This window comes from the organism of the source record quoted next, unplaced genomic scaffold (genome assembly GCF_019419815.1).
Source record: "Pyrus x bretschneideri cultivar Hongxiangsu unplaced genomic scaffold, Pyrus_bretschneideri_v1 Contig6, whole genome shotgun sequence".
NCBI lineage: Eukaryota > Viridiplantae > Streptophyta > Magnoliopsida > Rosales > Rosaceae > Pyrus > Pyrus x bretschneideri.
Genome location: NW_025999798.1, coordinates 9,472,306 through 9,488,009, shown reverse-complemented (window position 1 = coordinate 9,488,009; position 15,704 = coordinate 9,472,306). Strand labels below are relative to the sequence as shown.

At 36.2% G+C, this 15,704-nt stretch overlaps 2 protein-coding genes across 3 annotated transcripts; both read right to left on the bottom strand.

The window, feature by feature from the left end:
* Positions 1–3,409: 3,409 nt before the first annotated feature.
* On the bottom strand, positions 3,410–6,071 carry LOC103955630. 2 transcript variants are annotated; one of them, XM_048572191.1, is made up of 2 exons: positions 5,782–6,071; positions 3,410–5,644 (listed from the first exon to the last, which is right to left on the bottom strand). In XM_048572191.1, exon 2 carries the CDS (start codon positions 5,632–5,634, stop codon positions 3,676–3,678), a length of 1,959 nt encoding a protein of 652 aa, XP_048428148.1. In that variant the 5' UTR covers positions 5,635–5,644; positions 5,782–6,071; the 3' UTR covers positions 3,410–3,675. The 2 variants fall into 2 exon arrangements, with proteins under 2 accessions (XP_048428148.1, XP_009365805.2); XM_009367530.3 differs by having other exon boundaries at positions 5,786–6,070.
* Positions 6,072–10,871: 4,800 nt separating this feature from the next.
* On the bottom strand, positions 10,872–15,232 carry LOC103955629 (UPF0613 protein PB24D3.06c). Its single transcript, XM_009367529.3, has 9 exons — positions 14,934–15,232; positions 13,762–13,838; positions 13,433–13,538; positions 12,939–13,031; positions 12,762–12,827; positions 12,189–12,334; positions 11,871–11,979; positions 11,400–11,464; positions 10,872–11,175 (listed from the first exon to the last, which is right to left on the bottom strand). The coding sequence occupies exons 1-9, from the start codon at positions 15,150–15,152 to the stop codon at positions 11,028–11,030; spliced, it is 1,029 nt and encodes a 342-aa protein (XP_009365804.2). The 5' UTR covers positions 15,153–15,232; the 3' UTR covers positions 10,872–11,027.
* Positions 15,233–15,704: the final 472 nt, after the last annotated feature.

The window sequence follows — 15,704 nt, the reverse complement described above, 5'->3', positions numbered from 1 at the left end:
GCCGAGCACTGGTTTGTAATCTTGCATTCGATATATTCAAGTGACTCCGTAAATGTAACTCAATTTTAAGGAGTGAATTACTTAAATTATGTTGACCATTTCTTATTATTTGCAAACCCCGAGCCAACCAAGAGCCAACATACGACCATTCTAGTCTTTGTGTGACCTCACCAGTTTTGAGGAGAAACAATAAACTCACGAAAATTCTACACTTATAGTTATATTCATATTTTTGACCAAAAAAGAAGAAGTTATATTCATATTAGTCAAACTATTAGTTAATCCGTCCACATATAACGAGAGATTAACTGTCTGACTAGCGAATGTAGTTAAATTGGGGTTTTTGTAAGTTTGTATATGACATTGTTGACATAGCAAAGTTTGGGTACAAGTTTGAAATCAGCCCTAAAATTTGGATAGTTTACCGTTCTACAGTTCCACTTGCAACAATTCACCGCTTGAAAGGATACAACTTTCTTTTTGCACAAATATCAAATTGGAGTTCGTATTTAAGGATAAATAACTCTTTACATTTTTAAAAGTCAGGTATTTTTTTAAGAATATTCTAGTATAAACCGTCGTCTACTAGATCTTTGGTGGTTTTTTTTTTTTTTTTGTTAAAATATAGATTATGTTAGGTTAGATATTAGATTAGTCATCGACGAAGTTCGAACCCATATCATCATGCAAGGGCTCAACACCATTTCACCACTGTGATAAAGAGCCACTTGTCTTATTTGTTGAATCTTTAAATGTACATCCAACCCTTCATTTACTAATGTGCATGTCATACACTAGAATGCAAAAGGATTTACATTTGGAAAATTTTATTTAAACCTATGTAACATATTTCTACACTCAACTTAAATTTTATCAATTTTCTATTTTACCCTATTGCATAATTACTATTAAGTACAAAATGAAATTAATAATAAAACTCAAATTTATCAATAAACCCAAACACTATAATTAAATTGACAATATATATATATATATATATATATATATATAATTAAACCCCACGATCACTCTTTGTTTATTCTACATTCATTCCAGCTAAAACCCTAATATCTCTTATAGAGAAAAACAAGTTTTTTTTATTGATGGATGGTGATTTTGAAGTTTTGAATCCTCCAACCAAGGTATGACTCGATTTATGAATTTTTTGTTCGTTTGTTTTCAATTTTTTAGAGTTTAGAATATGAGTATTTTGGTTTTAATTTTTTTTTTTCAATCAATCCCGCATAGTTTGTTTATCTTTCTGCAACAGCATATTGCAGGAGTCGCTCTCCCACTGTCCGTCTGCACCCCAAAAAACCAAAAAGACTTGCAGATATTGCAAGGACCTTGGATTCTGTTTGCTTCTTCTGTTTTTATACTATATTTTTATTTTTCTTCTTTGTCGGTGTTTGACTACACCCCAAAATCATCTGGCATCAATGTACCTATTTCGTAAAGTGTCACCTATCACTTTACTTTCAAGTAATTGTTCCTATATTGCAAAAGACATAACTTTACTCTTGGTGCAAATATTGTAAGGACTTGCAGACTTTGCAAGGATTTTAACATATTAGTAAAACTAAGCCCAAAAAAATAAAAAAAGGAGTTCCATGCCAGGCACATTTATGCTTGCATACTTTTCTTGTTGAATGTTATCTGAAGTCAAATAACTAAGGGTATGTCTGGTACTCTACTTGAATTTAACTTTTTAAACTCAAAAACAATTTTCAAGTTTTAGACCTTAAAAACTTGTTTGGTAGGACTATTTTCAAAAAATGAACTCAAGACTAACTTAAAAATATATTCTATTATCTAAAAACATAAAAAGTGAGTTTTTAGAGTTTTTAAACTTAAACTCACTAATTTATTTTCTCTCCATCTTCCCTTCTCACTCCAAATCTATATCTCTCTCTCTCTCTCTCTCTCTCTCTCTTCTTCATTTTCTCTTTTTTATTTTTATTTTTTATACATTTTTCGTCTCTCTTCTAATCCGCTCTCTTCATTCTCTCAATTCTTTCTCTTTCCTCTTCCTCTTTATCTCGTCCGATCCTCTCTCTTCTTTCTCTTTCTTTCACTCATCTCTTACTTTCTTTCTCCTCTCTCCTCTTTCTTCCTCTCTTGCTACCTCCTCTTTTTAAATCTCTTTGTCTAGTTTAAGTCGTAAAATTTAAAAATTTAAAATCACAAACCAATCAAATTTTGAGTTTTAAAGAAAATTGTTTTCAAGAAATGTTCTTAAGAAATGTTTTGAGAAATGATAAAATTTTCAAATAGGATACAAAACAAGCCCTAATAATCTTTACATGGTTTTTGTCAACATCTTTAGAAGTGTCAGTCTTGTTGTCAGCTATGGCTAAATTCACACCCCAATTTTCAATGTCCATTTTTAGACGACATAAAAATAGAGTTAAAAATTAAATGGGTGTAAAGATAAATTCACATATTGAATTGGGTTTATGGGGATATATTAGGTAGTAAATTTGGGTTTAAAGAGATATTAATTTAGTTAAAAATCAAATGGGTGCAAAGAGTAAATTAGATGTAAAAAAAATGTTACGTTGGTTGAAATAAAACTTCCCTTTACACTTTCCGTTTTTGTTTTAGATTTCAATGAAGTGTCAAGGCATGGTCCATGAAATCCTTGCACTGCATAACTCCAATAGCTCAAACTCAAAGCATCAAAGGATCTATCTATTAACTTGTCTGCAATTGGATAAATTATGAAGGATATCAAGGCGTTACTCCCGACAATCATTGAGGCTACTTAGACTAACGGTGTTGCTCGCAACTCTTGATATTTCTTTGAGTCAAGTTTGTGATATGTTGCCTTGATTGGCTTTTTGTAAAAGCCAGACAAACTGGAAAATTGGAAAAGATGCATTGAGGATTGAGGAATAAAAGCCAGACAAACTGAGATACATTTAAAAGTGTCTTTATCTCTTCTACCCATAAAGTTAAATCGTTTCGTACCCTTCCTTCTTGGATCCTAAGGAGTGTCATCAGAACCAAAGATGCCAAATTCAAAACTTCAATTGCAAAAATGAAGATGTTGCTTGCTATTCAATTTGAAATTTTCTTTTAATTTACCAAAAAATCTACAATACTCCGGAGTATTTAACATCATCCTTTTTTTTTAACAAATGATATTATTTATACTAAGGAGGAGGAGGCTATCTTAGTCTCACTATGGGCTAGCAATAATGTGGTGCAAGTTCACCTTCGACGAGAATCGGACTTAAGACCACTCACTTACAAGTAAAGAAGAATACCATTAAACCGTAATATTAAAAGACTGCGACTCAGAGCACTTAAACCAAAGAAATTTGGATAGCCAAAAAAATTAGATATAAAAAAAAAAAAAATACCAAACAAGCTCCAAATATCTCCTGATAGTAAATGATAACTTGGCTTAGGAGGCTTAATCGTAATTACTTGAAATACAAGATTCTGTAATGATGTACAAAAGTGGTCTGAGACGATATGTGCCTACATATAAACAAAACAAATAAAGAATGCCGAAAGCTCAAACTAATGAACAATATGGATCAAAACAATGAATGCATCACCCTCATACTTTGCCTTCAAGCACCAGAAAAACTGCATTCTGGCATTCCGGGAAGAGCCTGCATTTCGGATTCTCGTGTTCTTAAATCGACGCAAGGTTTTTAATTTGCTTCACATGTTTGTAGAAGCTTGCCTTCCTGCACAGAGTGCATTCAGCAGTATATGATCCAACATAAGGTCGACAAAATAATAGTGCCCAATTTCGCCATCTCTCCACTTCATCTTCAAGGGAGCTCGGCCATAGTGCACCCCATCGTTGCACCGATTATCATAATGCCACGGGAAGGTCATGTCGAAATTGTCAATTACACCAGAGAGGAGCCCGGCTTCCTTCAACTTATCTAACAATACTGAATTAAATGCCTCCATTTTACTCGGGTTAAATCCCAGAGTTCTTGCGTACCCACCAGTGGCTATTGTTGTCCGGTAAAAGACTTTTGGCACCGTCAAACCTCTCTGCCTTATCGACTCCATGATTTCCGCCCAAAATGTTGCTGCATGGCTTGCACCAATAGAGAATGATCTTATGTTGCGCCAGTAATAACCGTCGTGTAATCCAGAGTTCATGATTATAGTGTCTGGAACTGTCTCTTCTGAGAAGTATTTCTTTAACAAGTTCCTAAACCCTTCATCTTTCAAAGAATTCAACCCTTGGTAGTTTTGCGTTTCGTTCCAATGACCATTGAAGATGCTTGTAATTCGAACGGTCTGAGAAGGGTCTTTTGGATTTGAAAAGTTCCTATCAAACCGTCTAGGAACTGAAGGTATATCAGGCCGATCCAATATAAAGTTGAGAGTGTTGCGTATTGAGTCTACGTGATTGGAGTCGCCCCAAAAGAAAATCCACCGGTTGCTCAAGCAATTCCAAGCATCATTAGCCGAAAACAATCTAAACGAACAATGTGCGGAGTAAACCCAACCATTACTCTCCAACACCCCCAAAGAGCCATTGCACCATGGACTTTGGCAAGGAAAATCCCGGGCTAGGCAACGATACCGACCGTCATTACTAATTTCACAACCATCATTCTTCCCATGCCTAGTCCACCTTCCTGCCCAAATCTCTCTCCCAAAATCGGACTCTTCGCAAGTACGCAGCTCAGGCAACTTCGCCGTGCCCTTTACAAACCTGATCGGAATCTTTCGCAGCTCTTGATCATAAGAAAACCTAGCTGGTGAAAATCTAAGACCCTCAAAATGCCTAAAAAGTAGAATGACAGTAAAATTGTACAACCCCACAAAATCCTGATGAACTTGAAGCTTAACAGAATAAGAACCATTGCCAAAATCTGTCACCAGAGGCCTAGATTTCCATGACTCCCCAGAAAGATCGGTTTCGAAGTAATCCCCACCCAAACATCTAGGGCTCTTATCCTCCCCCAATGCCAGAAACTGGAACTCATAGATTTCACCAGCCGATAGTTCGATCAGATCCTTCCCGTCCAAATCAGGGATAGCAATTTCTACTGTTCTCGAAACTTTACAGGGCTCTCCTCCCGGAGCTAGCCACCTAGCCAGAAGACTCTTCGTGAAGTTAGGTTCCAATTCAGCTACAACCCAACTCGAAGTTCCGGATTTCAGAGAAACCCCAGTTGAATTCTGGGCAGAAACTGGTCCAGATTGGGAAAAATTAACTGGGTTCTGAGAATCCAAGTGGGTTTTGAACTGGGTCGCACTGATTTGGTTCTGGGTCATATTGGTCTGGTTGATTTGGCTCTGGGTCGGATTGGTCTGGTTGATTTGGTTCTGGGTCATGTTGGTTTGGCTCTGGGTTGGAGTGGTCTGGTTCTGGTTCTGAATAACCGCAATGTCGAACGATTTGACGTCGATATTTTGATGGGTTTGGGCGAGATTAGCTAAAGCACTAACCTTTGTGGTGAGGTAAGCTTGGCGGGTCCTTGTAGCGTCGACGAAGTTCTGCATAGTTCCGGCATCGACGCTCCAAACCACCACCATTCCGACGAGGACCGCCGCCGTTAACAACCCAACTCGCCATTGAAGCAAAGGACCCAACCTCGGACTCGCCGTCCACGGCTGCGATGGTGGCCAGCCCAGTCCCTTCTCCGGCATCTCTCACAGACTGCAACAACAAAAGTTAACAACTCGCCATTAAAGCAAACCCAGATGGTAAAAAGCTACCAACTCTGACGACAAGGAATGTGTTTTTCTCGATCTTTTCGAAGCAGTGCATATAATAATACAGAGAAAAAAACATACTTACTTGTTTGCAGAAGTACAATGTTAAATTTCCCTTTTATCTGCTCCTTGAATTCTGAAAACAGAGAGAATCAAATCTGTGAACTTGAATGCAGTTCTCTCTCTCTCTCTCTCTCTCTCTCTCTTCTATTTCTGGTCAGTTCATGCTCTTGTTTCTGTTCCTGGAGTCCGACTCATGAGAGAAGAAGGAATAGCTGTTTATAATTTATAAGCTCTGCAGAAAAACATAAATTTAGGCCTGGTTTCTGGGAAGAAATATTAAATACAAATAATTATATAATTGGTCACAATGTTAGAATTTTCTTCGAACAATACGTTATATTAATAATATAAAATGAATAATTGAGATTACAAATAAAATTTAATAGTTACCTATCACTACGGGTCTAGTATTCTTTTTCCTAATAAAAGGTTTTAATTTCAATTCTTGATAATGTTGAACCACATTATTATGACAAATTTATTTTATTTAACTCACTCTTCCACTTTAAAACAATTCTAAAAAATAAATAAAATTTAATAATTTTAAAATTGAAATTTTATCAGAGAAATCTAACGATTAAACCAATTGTTAATTTTTATTTTTGTGCGAGTTAGTTTTTAGTTGAGAGTTCTAATCCTGGCAGGAGCAAATTATTAGAAGGAAACTGAATGGTGAGTAGGAGAGCAAATCTTTCTTAATTTTTGTGGACGGAAATGCCCCTGGTATTTGTTTGGGGGTGGCGATGAGGTTGATGAGCAGTGGATCACCGACCGGGGGAAGCCAATTGGAGGGAGCGCCGCTGCGTCGGCGGGTGTGGGGTAAGGGTATTTATGTCAATTAATGCACTATGATTACTGATATAAAATTGATTGCGCATAGATGACGATGGTTTGGGATGTCGTGCCACCTGGAATCACGTGGCGATGTTTGAAGGAAGGATTGTGGAACGGAATGTGCTATCGACACATCTATTTTTATTTATCATATATTTTTTGTTAATTTCTGTTTGTTGATTTTTTTTAATTCAACTTATCCGACGGTTGAAAATTAAAAAAATGTGTGACAAATAAAAAAAAAAGTATGGATATCACATCCCTTGTGAAATACAAAAACGAAAGGCCAAAACCAAGAAATCGAAACCATCGTGAGCATTGCGCAAGCGCAATAAACTCCGGTGGAATTCCCCATCACAACACCGGCGCGTATTTTTTTATTTTATTTTTTATTTTTTTGTAGTGTCGTCGACATATTCATTATATTTTAAGAAAACTAATGAAAAAAAATTGAAAACTTTGAATTTTAATGAAAAAGACAAAATAAGGGGTAAAGTGAATAATATCATAATTGATTTTTTAGTGTAAAAATGTGATTTTTTGTTAAAGTGAACAGTACCATGAGTTTTTCGTTAAAATTCTCTTATACTTTTCACACACTTCTCTCAAATTTTCCCTATCGAATTGAACAAATTGAAGAAAATAACATGTCAAAAATTTAATAAGGGTATATGGGAGGTAAAAATAGATGTGTGAATAACACTTTCTTTTTCTTTTTTGGCCAAATTTATTTGAACATTCTGATTCTACCATTTTTTGGCTTTCTTTTCTAACATGTAACCTATAACTTGTAATATACATATCGTTTATCTCACTGAATAAGAGATGGCTTTTTTATCGTAGTGGCATAAAACAATTATGTCTATGCACCAATGTGCTGGTTCAAATCCCACATATTCTCCACCCTCTAATGACAACTATTTAACTCAATAACGCTATCATTTGTCAAAAAAAAAAAAAGAAAAAAAAAAAGGGAATCACCCATTGAAAACTAAACTGTAAAATAGATAAAACATTGTTATTTTGCTATACACTATAATAATTTTGACAATGTTAATCAAATAGCTAAATGATATATGATCTGATTGATTTTTTGGAGAGTTAATTTGTAAAAGGTGAATTAGATCTATAACAGGATGAGAATAAGAGCTGAGAAAGTGTGAGAAGGTGGATAGCATCGTTTTGTGTTTTTTTGTGGATATAATATATAACGTCAACGTGGTAACAATAATACTACACAAATTTAGAACAAATTATTTTCTTTGAAGAATAATGTTCTAAACTAAAAATAAGGACAATTTATTTTCTTTTAATTTATTTTTCTAGCTTAGAACAATTCAAAATAGATGTTTATACACGGAGATATGGGGACGTATTTCTCGTAATTAACTTGAACTTGTAAACTAATTGGAACACCATTGTATTAATTATACTGACAGCCAGAACAGTAGTTATGTGATTACGCAGCCACCAAACGAACCTAAAAAATCAATCAACATTTTTAATTGATAAAATATATATCTAATTTATTCAAGAAAATGGTAGACAAAGATATTTAGAAAGCGATTAGAGTTGTTAATCTGTCACACACTTGTAAATCTATAGATTTTAGTTCTTGATTAACTCAACAAATATATATACCACGTTGACAAGTGACAAGCACATGTAATGTCATGCATATGCAATTAATTTAGCTAATGATTCATTTAAGTCAGGTTAATTAAATTAAAACCAATAATTAGCACATGCATGCATTACGTAGGAAATTAATAAGAAAACACACTTGATCATGCATGCATTACATAGGAAATTAACAAGAAAACTCACTTGATCATGTGGCTCAGTGTCCTCCCTCTGCGGTTGATCTTACGATCATACGATGACGATGACGTACGATCGCCGGACATGCACCGTGAGATTCGAATCTCCTCTCTGCAGTTCAAACCCTACACAACTTTTCACCTAGATTTCCTTCCTGAATAATGGAAGAACAGCTTCCTTCCGAGTTTCTGAGATGGATGTTTTTTGGGGCCTTTCTATCGTATTTTCTGTTTAATTAGCTGCTAATTAAGCAGCTTGTCTTTTGAATGTTCTTGTTTTGCCGTTCTGGTGTTGTTAATTGCCTTGTGGCTTGTGTTTATATTTAATTAATAATTGTGATTTGTTTTGGGTTTTTTATTATTTTATCAGTTATTATCTTTGTTTAAGCTGTTGGTCAGTTGGTCCGTTGGTGTGTGACCGTTTTTACAGTTGGCTTTTGTTGTATTTTTGTTTCTTCAGTTTCTTCGTTCCTTTTAGTTTGTGGTCTTTTCCTCTTGGCCTTTGGCTTCTATTCTTATTCTTTATATACACACACACACACACACACACACACACACACACACACACACACACACACACACATACATACATACACACAGAGACCCCTTAATATATGATTGTCTTTAGAGAAAAGAAAAAATAGTTTTTGAAGCCTCTGCAAATAACCTAAATTAGATAATGATCTCATAATTATAAACTCTTAATCATGCTTAAAGATTTTAACCCGATTTTTGAACTTCTAAAGTATCTCATCTTCGTGGTTGGGTTCAAACTACTTTTAGTGGTTGTATTTTCGCATTGTGAAAAAGGCTAAAAACTTCCAATTAATGAATTAGAAAAAAGGGTTTAGTTTGCCCAATTTTCATGGATTGTGGAAGGAGGTTGGTAGGAATGGAATAAAAGCCCCATAAAAGAAATTCAAAATTCTTGCATGCCGACAGTCGGCAAATTTTCTTGAGTACCTACCAGACTTCATTATTGATACATATTTGATTGTTGGATTTGATTCAACGTTCCTCGATCACCAATCTATTGCCGTTGAATCCTTTCATGCCTACATTTGGGGATAACAGTTGGCAATTGAGTTAAATGGTAGCATTGGTGAAGTGATGGTGTGGACCATGAAACGAACGGAGGAGGCAAGTCACAAGTGGAAAACCAAAATGTCAAGGAGTATGATGGGTTGGGTGGGGTGGGATGGGGTGGTGATGGGCAGTGGTGGAGCAAAAGGGGTAAAAAGCCAAATGTTGAAGTGTGTGAAGCTTTGAATGACTTTTCTTTTTATCTTTTCCTCCAGGAAAGAAGATCGTTGAGTCCGTGTGAACGTGTAAAGTTTGATGTTTTTGGATCCAAAGTCGTTTACGGTCATCTTGATTCTTGGTGCCCACTTAATAAAGCAATGACATGCAAACGATTTTCAATAAATGTCACGCCATGTGGTGATAAACTCATTCCATGTAAGTTACTCTTATGAACATGACAACATCTCTTTATTAACAGATGTCAATAATACCATTATCAGTGACGTGTCGACATCATCCTAGATAACATGTCATTAACAAAACATGTTCATATTACATTATTAACAATATCGATACAAAATCTATCCTTTTGCAAAGAGCAAACGCCATGCCGAACTAATTTCTGCTCTTTGATCATACCTTTAACCTATATACGTTCTCTCCTATGATTCCAAAAAGCTCCTCATTTAGTCTAGTGGTAATTAGTCTCTATTTCATATCTCATGGACGAACTGATTTTGTTCTCATGCATGACACATGTTGATTAGTAAGAAAATAAAAGGTGTCATTAGCGCTACGGCAAACTGATATTCCTCTCTACTCGTTAGGGAGAGGTCTCAGGTTCAACTCTACGTACATGACAAATTCGATACATACTATGATTGACACATTGTGTGACAACCTAAATCCCAACCCAAAGAGGGTGGTGATTTTCAAACACCCCCAAGCTAAAAGACAGATTATTATAACAGTAGACTCTAGACACTGCCACAACAGCCACAACAGCCGTATTCAAATCTTCCCAACAGCCATATTCAATTCTTGGGTAAATCCCAAGAGATTAGGTCAAATAAGACAAACAATTAGCATGTATGGACACACGTTAACGGTATATATGGGATACAATGATGGCAAGGATGAATATGGTCGTTGCAAATGAAAGTTTTTATGATTTTTAGTAACACCTACATTGACACAATCACGACTCGTTAAGCTATCCAACCCAAGTGGGCAAAACGACGATACTATGTCATAGGAAGAAACGACCAAATGTGTACAAACAAGACACCAACCCTAATAAGTTTGGAGTTGATTCCAGACTGCTAAAGCCAGACAACAGTGCAAAAAATATGACTTTCTATTATTTTCTTTGTTTCTTGATAAGTTCACAAAAACGGTAATGTTCTCTCTATGGACACAATTTCAACAGTGTGAACGAAACATGATCAAAATTCACTTGGTGTTTAATATAGAAGGAGATGAAGAAACTGGAAAAAGCTGAGAAGGTAAGAGATGAGAAATCAATAAGAATAGAATAAACGAAAGAACTTAGAAATGAAAATAGGAAAACAGAGCGACGCACTATAGCTAATGCCACGGATCATCCCAGCCTTTTGGTCCGTCTCTTTTAACAAAATCAATGATGGCATGAACAGCTTCATCAACTCTGTTGGACAGGGAGTGATTCCCGTGTTCAATTTCAACTTTCTCAGCACCGCCCATTGCTTTGCACAATCTGCATGAAATCCACATAGCAGTACAATTATTTAATTGGATTGGAGATTAATCCCTTACACATAAACAGATAAAGTGTGCACATGGAAACACTACAAGAGAAGACATTTACGTGCTGTTTTAAACGTAACCAGCATCAACAATCATTTGTTTATAATACTATCATGAGGTTCTTAACAACACAAATGTCGTATAAAAATGAACCTAAAAGTTTCTGTTTCTTACCTTTGGACCAGTGCTTTCTTGTCAACATAGTCTGGCACATATTCATCAGCCATGGAAAATATAACCTACAAAAGAATACGACGATTTAATTTGTATTGCCATACACCAAACCAGAAAGTAGCATTGTTCTTGTATAAAAGGTAAACAAAACTTATGCTTGTCACTAGAGGTAGAAACCAAGAGGCTGACAATGAATTCGCCATTTTTACGTAGTCTTTCCTGAAGCAATACAATTCTAACTTAGTCTTGCTATATTTCTTACCCTTCTTCCTATCATCCCTTCTAAAAAAATCTGTGATTTAAGTACTTACCTAACAAAAAATATATAATTAAATTATTCTGAAATTCTTTTAATTGTGGCCCCTTCTAAAGTCGTTAAGATCTTGCCTAAAGGTTTACTTCAAATCAAATTAAGTTACCATATAAACACACTTCCTTGCAAATAAGAAAATAAAATAAGGGACACTCTACCTGGCAAGGTGTGTTAGCCATGTGCCCAAGTCTCAACCTCAGCTGGTCATCAGTAAGGTCAGAACTAAACATGTCATCATCGCCGTTGTATGCACAAAGGGAGTGATACCTGCAAGGCATTTCTTTCTTTAGATGAGGACGAATAGCACCAATGAAAGGCAATATGGTATTTGAAGGCTGAGTAGCAAGACGATCTTAATGTCATGGTGCAACCCATTGCAAACCTCTACGTATTTTCATGCCTATTCTTTCTAATAAAGTTCATCCCAGGACTGGTAATACTTCTTATTACTAATGATAATCCGGGTGCATACCCACCGATAGGCAGTTATCGGGGCTCCTGGATCTGCTGCACTTGGCATTAATTCCGACCCACGTCCTTCACTAATCATGGTTGAAGCCAAGTCAATCACAGCAGCTGTTTCGGGAAGAGTTGCTCTGTATTCCCGATCACTGACTGGGGCCTGACATTTTAATTGGAATTAGGACCACAGATTCAAATAAAGGTTCATATAAACAAGGATAGAAGATACTGGAACAAGGAAGTTAAGAACTCTCACATCAATCATTGATTCACCAGACATTAAATAAAAGATGGTTTCACATGATGCTGACAGAATAAGAGCCAGAAAACATATTTCTGTTACGAAAACATCTTTCTTGAGAAAAACAAATCTCTCAGCATAATATCAATCACCTACAATTTATAACTCAACATTTGGTGGAATTGAAAGGAACAAGGGAGCCAACTTTGCACCCAAATGGCAAGATGATAATCCTAAACACCTTAATTCTGAACGAGGTGCTTCATGTCTAGCATCTTGAACTTATTCACATTCAAATTTCATTTCAATATAGATCAAAAGAACCAGAGTATGGAAAGGGTACTACCTGAAGAATGGCAGCACGGACCGCTCGGGAGCATGCAGCATTGGTGCGTATGTAATGTACAATATCCTAGAGTCAGAACCAAAAACATAGTATTCTAATTAAATGCATCAAAAAGTGACAACTATGAGTGCTCTCATTAACTTCAGAAGCTCAAGTCTAAATGCAATCAACACAAACCTGACAGCCAGTACTATGGCCAAGCAGTACCACGCCCTCAGAATCTTCTTTGTTTATAAAGTGACTGATCAGCTGATCAAGTTCCACCGCATCCTTCAATACACAAGGCAACAATATCTGATAAGTAAAAGCAGTAATATTTGTAACTTCAATGCCCAGACCCCAAAAAGATACACACACACACACACACACACACACACATCAATATTTAGAGAGAAAAAAAAAAAAATTCAATTTTCCAGTCCAACTTAAGCCCACTTGAAAACAGAAAGCTTAAACATGTAACAAACTAAACTTGATGAAAGGTCCAGGCCAGTCACCATGGATCCTTTCAAACATATAGATACAATACAAGTAAAACTAACTGTCTTGCAACTTACAAGGATATGTTGTTTACCGTACTGTACATAAAAACACAGGAACCGGTGCACGAATCAAGAACCTATAAAAAGAAAAAAAGAAAAAAAAGCAAGGGATTGGTTGAATTAAGTTACTTGTTTCAAGCTGGAAGTGCCATATCCACTGTATGAAGATGACAAGAGTGGTTGAACAAGTGACCATTTCTCTTTGTCCAAAGCAATTGCAAGAGGTTCCAAGTATCTGTAAATTGCGTAAAAGAGAGATATGAAAGGAATAACACATTTTCAAAATTTTCTTTAAGCACCTCACTACATTATGCAGTGAACTTGCATTCATAAATGAAGAAAACCGCTGTGAGTGAAAATCATACATATGATGCAAACTAGTCACACAAACAAGCGTTGATGATGGAAGACAAAATATCGCTTCTCTTCAAAAGAAGTTAACAAGCAGTGTTACATACTCTGTTGCCAGAAAACCATCAGACAGTCCACCAATAAAAATGACTTGCTGTCGATAATCACCTGTTTTAAATGCTACCTGCATCACAAGGATAATTCTCATTCATCATCAAGTAAATTATATGTATAAGCATACAAGATAGACTCCTAAAGGTGAGCACAATGAAAGTGACTGAACTACACTCGACAACAATAACAAACAGCAAGAACTTTATATTAAATGAAAGTTGATTATTTTTCGAAAGAAAATGACTTATATAAGACAAGCACTGGAAAAAAAGAGAAAGACAAAAAATTCGTAGTTTGTTCTGGTTGAACTAGCCTAGACTATGATAGTAACTTTTTTGTTCGAATGCTGGGCTTTAGCCTAAAATCCAAAGTACTTAATTCTATGAGCAATTTAAACAGAAATCTAGTTTACAAGTTTAATCTTGCAAAATGTTAACCAAACCACTGAAACCAAAAGGCATGAAACTTGTGTTCTTGATGCAGCTCACTGAACCTTCCAGCATTTTTTACAGGGAGCAACGTGTTTTATTGAACTAAAGGAATAGTTACAGCCTACAGAGTAGACACAACTGAACCTTCCAACAACAGAACCAGGTAATTTCTCCTCTTAGTATCCGTAGATAAATAGCATCGAAACAAATGAATTTGAAAATCCTAACATTCTTGAAATGCTGTTCTCCCTCAATAGCTGCCAGTGAACTACTTTACATCTATTTTTCACATGTTACCAAAATCCATCCTAACCTTCTAAGTTCTCACCCAAGCTCCAGCATTTCACCTCAAATCCCAATCTCAGTAATTGGCATAAAGTTTATCCACCAAACTCAAATCTTCCCAACATCCCAATAACATAATTCAGAGTAACTATAGTTAAAAATCGCATTTTTCGATAGCAAAATGGCACCAATTATCCCCATTCTTTCAAAATACCAATCTCAGTTATCGGCATAAACTTTACCCACCAAATTCGAATCTTCCGAACACACCATTAACATAATTCAGACCACCAAACAGTTAAAATTTGCATTTTTCAACGACGAAATGGCACCGATTATTTCAAATTACCAACTTCCAAACAGAGATCGAGCCCTCGCAACTCAACACCACTCAAATGAAGCACAATCCAGAAACAAAAAGCATAAACTGACATAAGAGACAGACAGACCTGAATAGGTTTGGGGCCGTACTTGAAGAGCGCGCCTCGGAACTGATTCTTCCGCACAACGGGGCCGGAATTGTCGCCGGAACCGCCCGAAAGGGAGTCCGGTCCCATCTTGACGGACCCGGCCCGGTCCGAGCGGCCACGGACGACGCCGGAGAACCACGAACCGGAGGAAGACGACGGAGAAGAAGACGAAGACGACGCAGACAGCGAGCGATTCATGTCAGAATCAGACGCTCCGATTAAATAACATTTTTATTTATTTTGGATTTGAATGCAAATTTCAGGTGAAGAGTTGATAATCTGCAAATCTGCATATCAGACGTCGTCAAGGTCCGTGCTATCTCCGTCCCTGGCAATTACAGTCGCAGCTGACGTGGCAAGTTATAGACGCACGCGCTTCTAGAGCGCGAGCGCGTGTATTGTGAAGTATGGGCCTTTTTCCTCTTCTTTTCTTGAATATACGTGGGCTTATGAAGATAAACCAGAAGGCCCAAATGGTTAAGCTTTTTTTTGTTCTTTTACTCTGGCCCATTTGGGAGTGAAAAGTAATGCGAGGCTCATTTGGTATCCAACCTAGAAATTATGTTTTTTGTTGTTTTGTTTTTGGGTCAATGTAACTCTTTTTTTTTTTTTTTGTTTTTTTTTGTCAAGGTCAATGTAACATTTCATTCAAGAGGTTTGCTCTCCAGCACGTAATAATGAATGAATGCAATTCAACTAAACCTTATTTAAATTCACCCGTTCACTAGTGAAAGAAAATGTTCGGAAAGA

Coding starts and splice junctions, on each gene's coding strand:
- LOC103955630 (XM_048572191.1), bottom strand. CDS start 5,634: ATGCCGGAGAAGGGACTGGGCTGGCCACCATCGCAGCCGTGGACGGCG.
- LOC103955629 (XM_009367529.3), bottom strand. CDS start 15,152: ATGAATCGCTCGCTGTCTGCGTCGTCTTCGTCTTCTTCTCCGTCGTCT. Junction 12,828..12,938: donor GCCATAGTACTGGCTGTCAG/GTTTGTGTTGAT, acceptor TTCTGACTCTAG/GATATTGTACATTACATACG. Junction 11,465..11,870: donor TGGCTAACACACCTTGCCAG/GTAGAGTGTCCC, acceptor ATTCTTTTGTAG/GTTATATTTTCCATGGCTGA.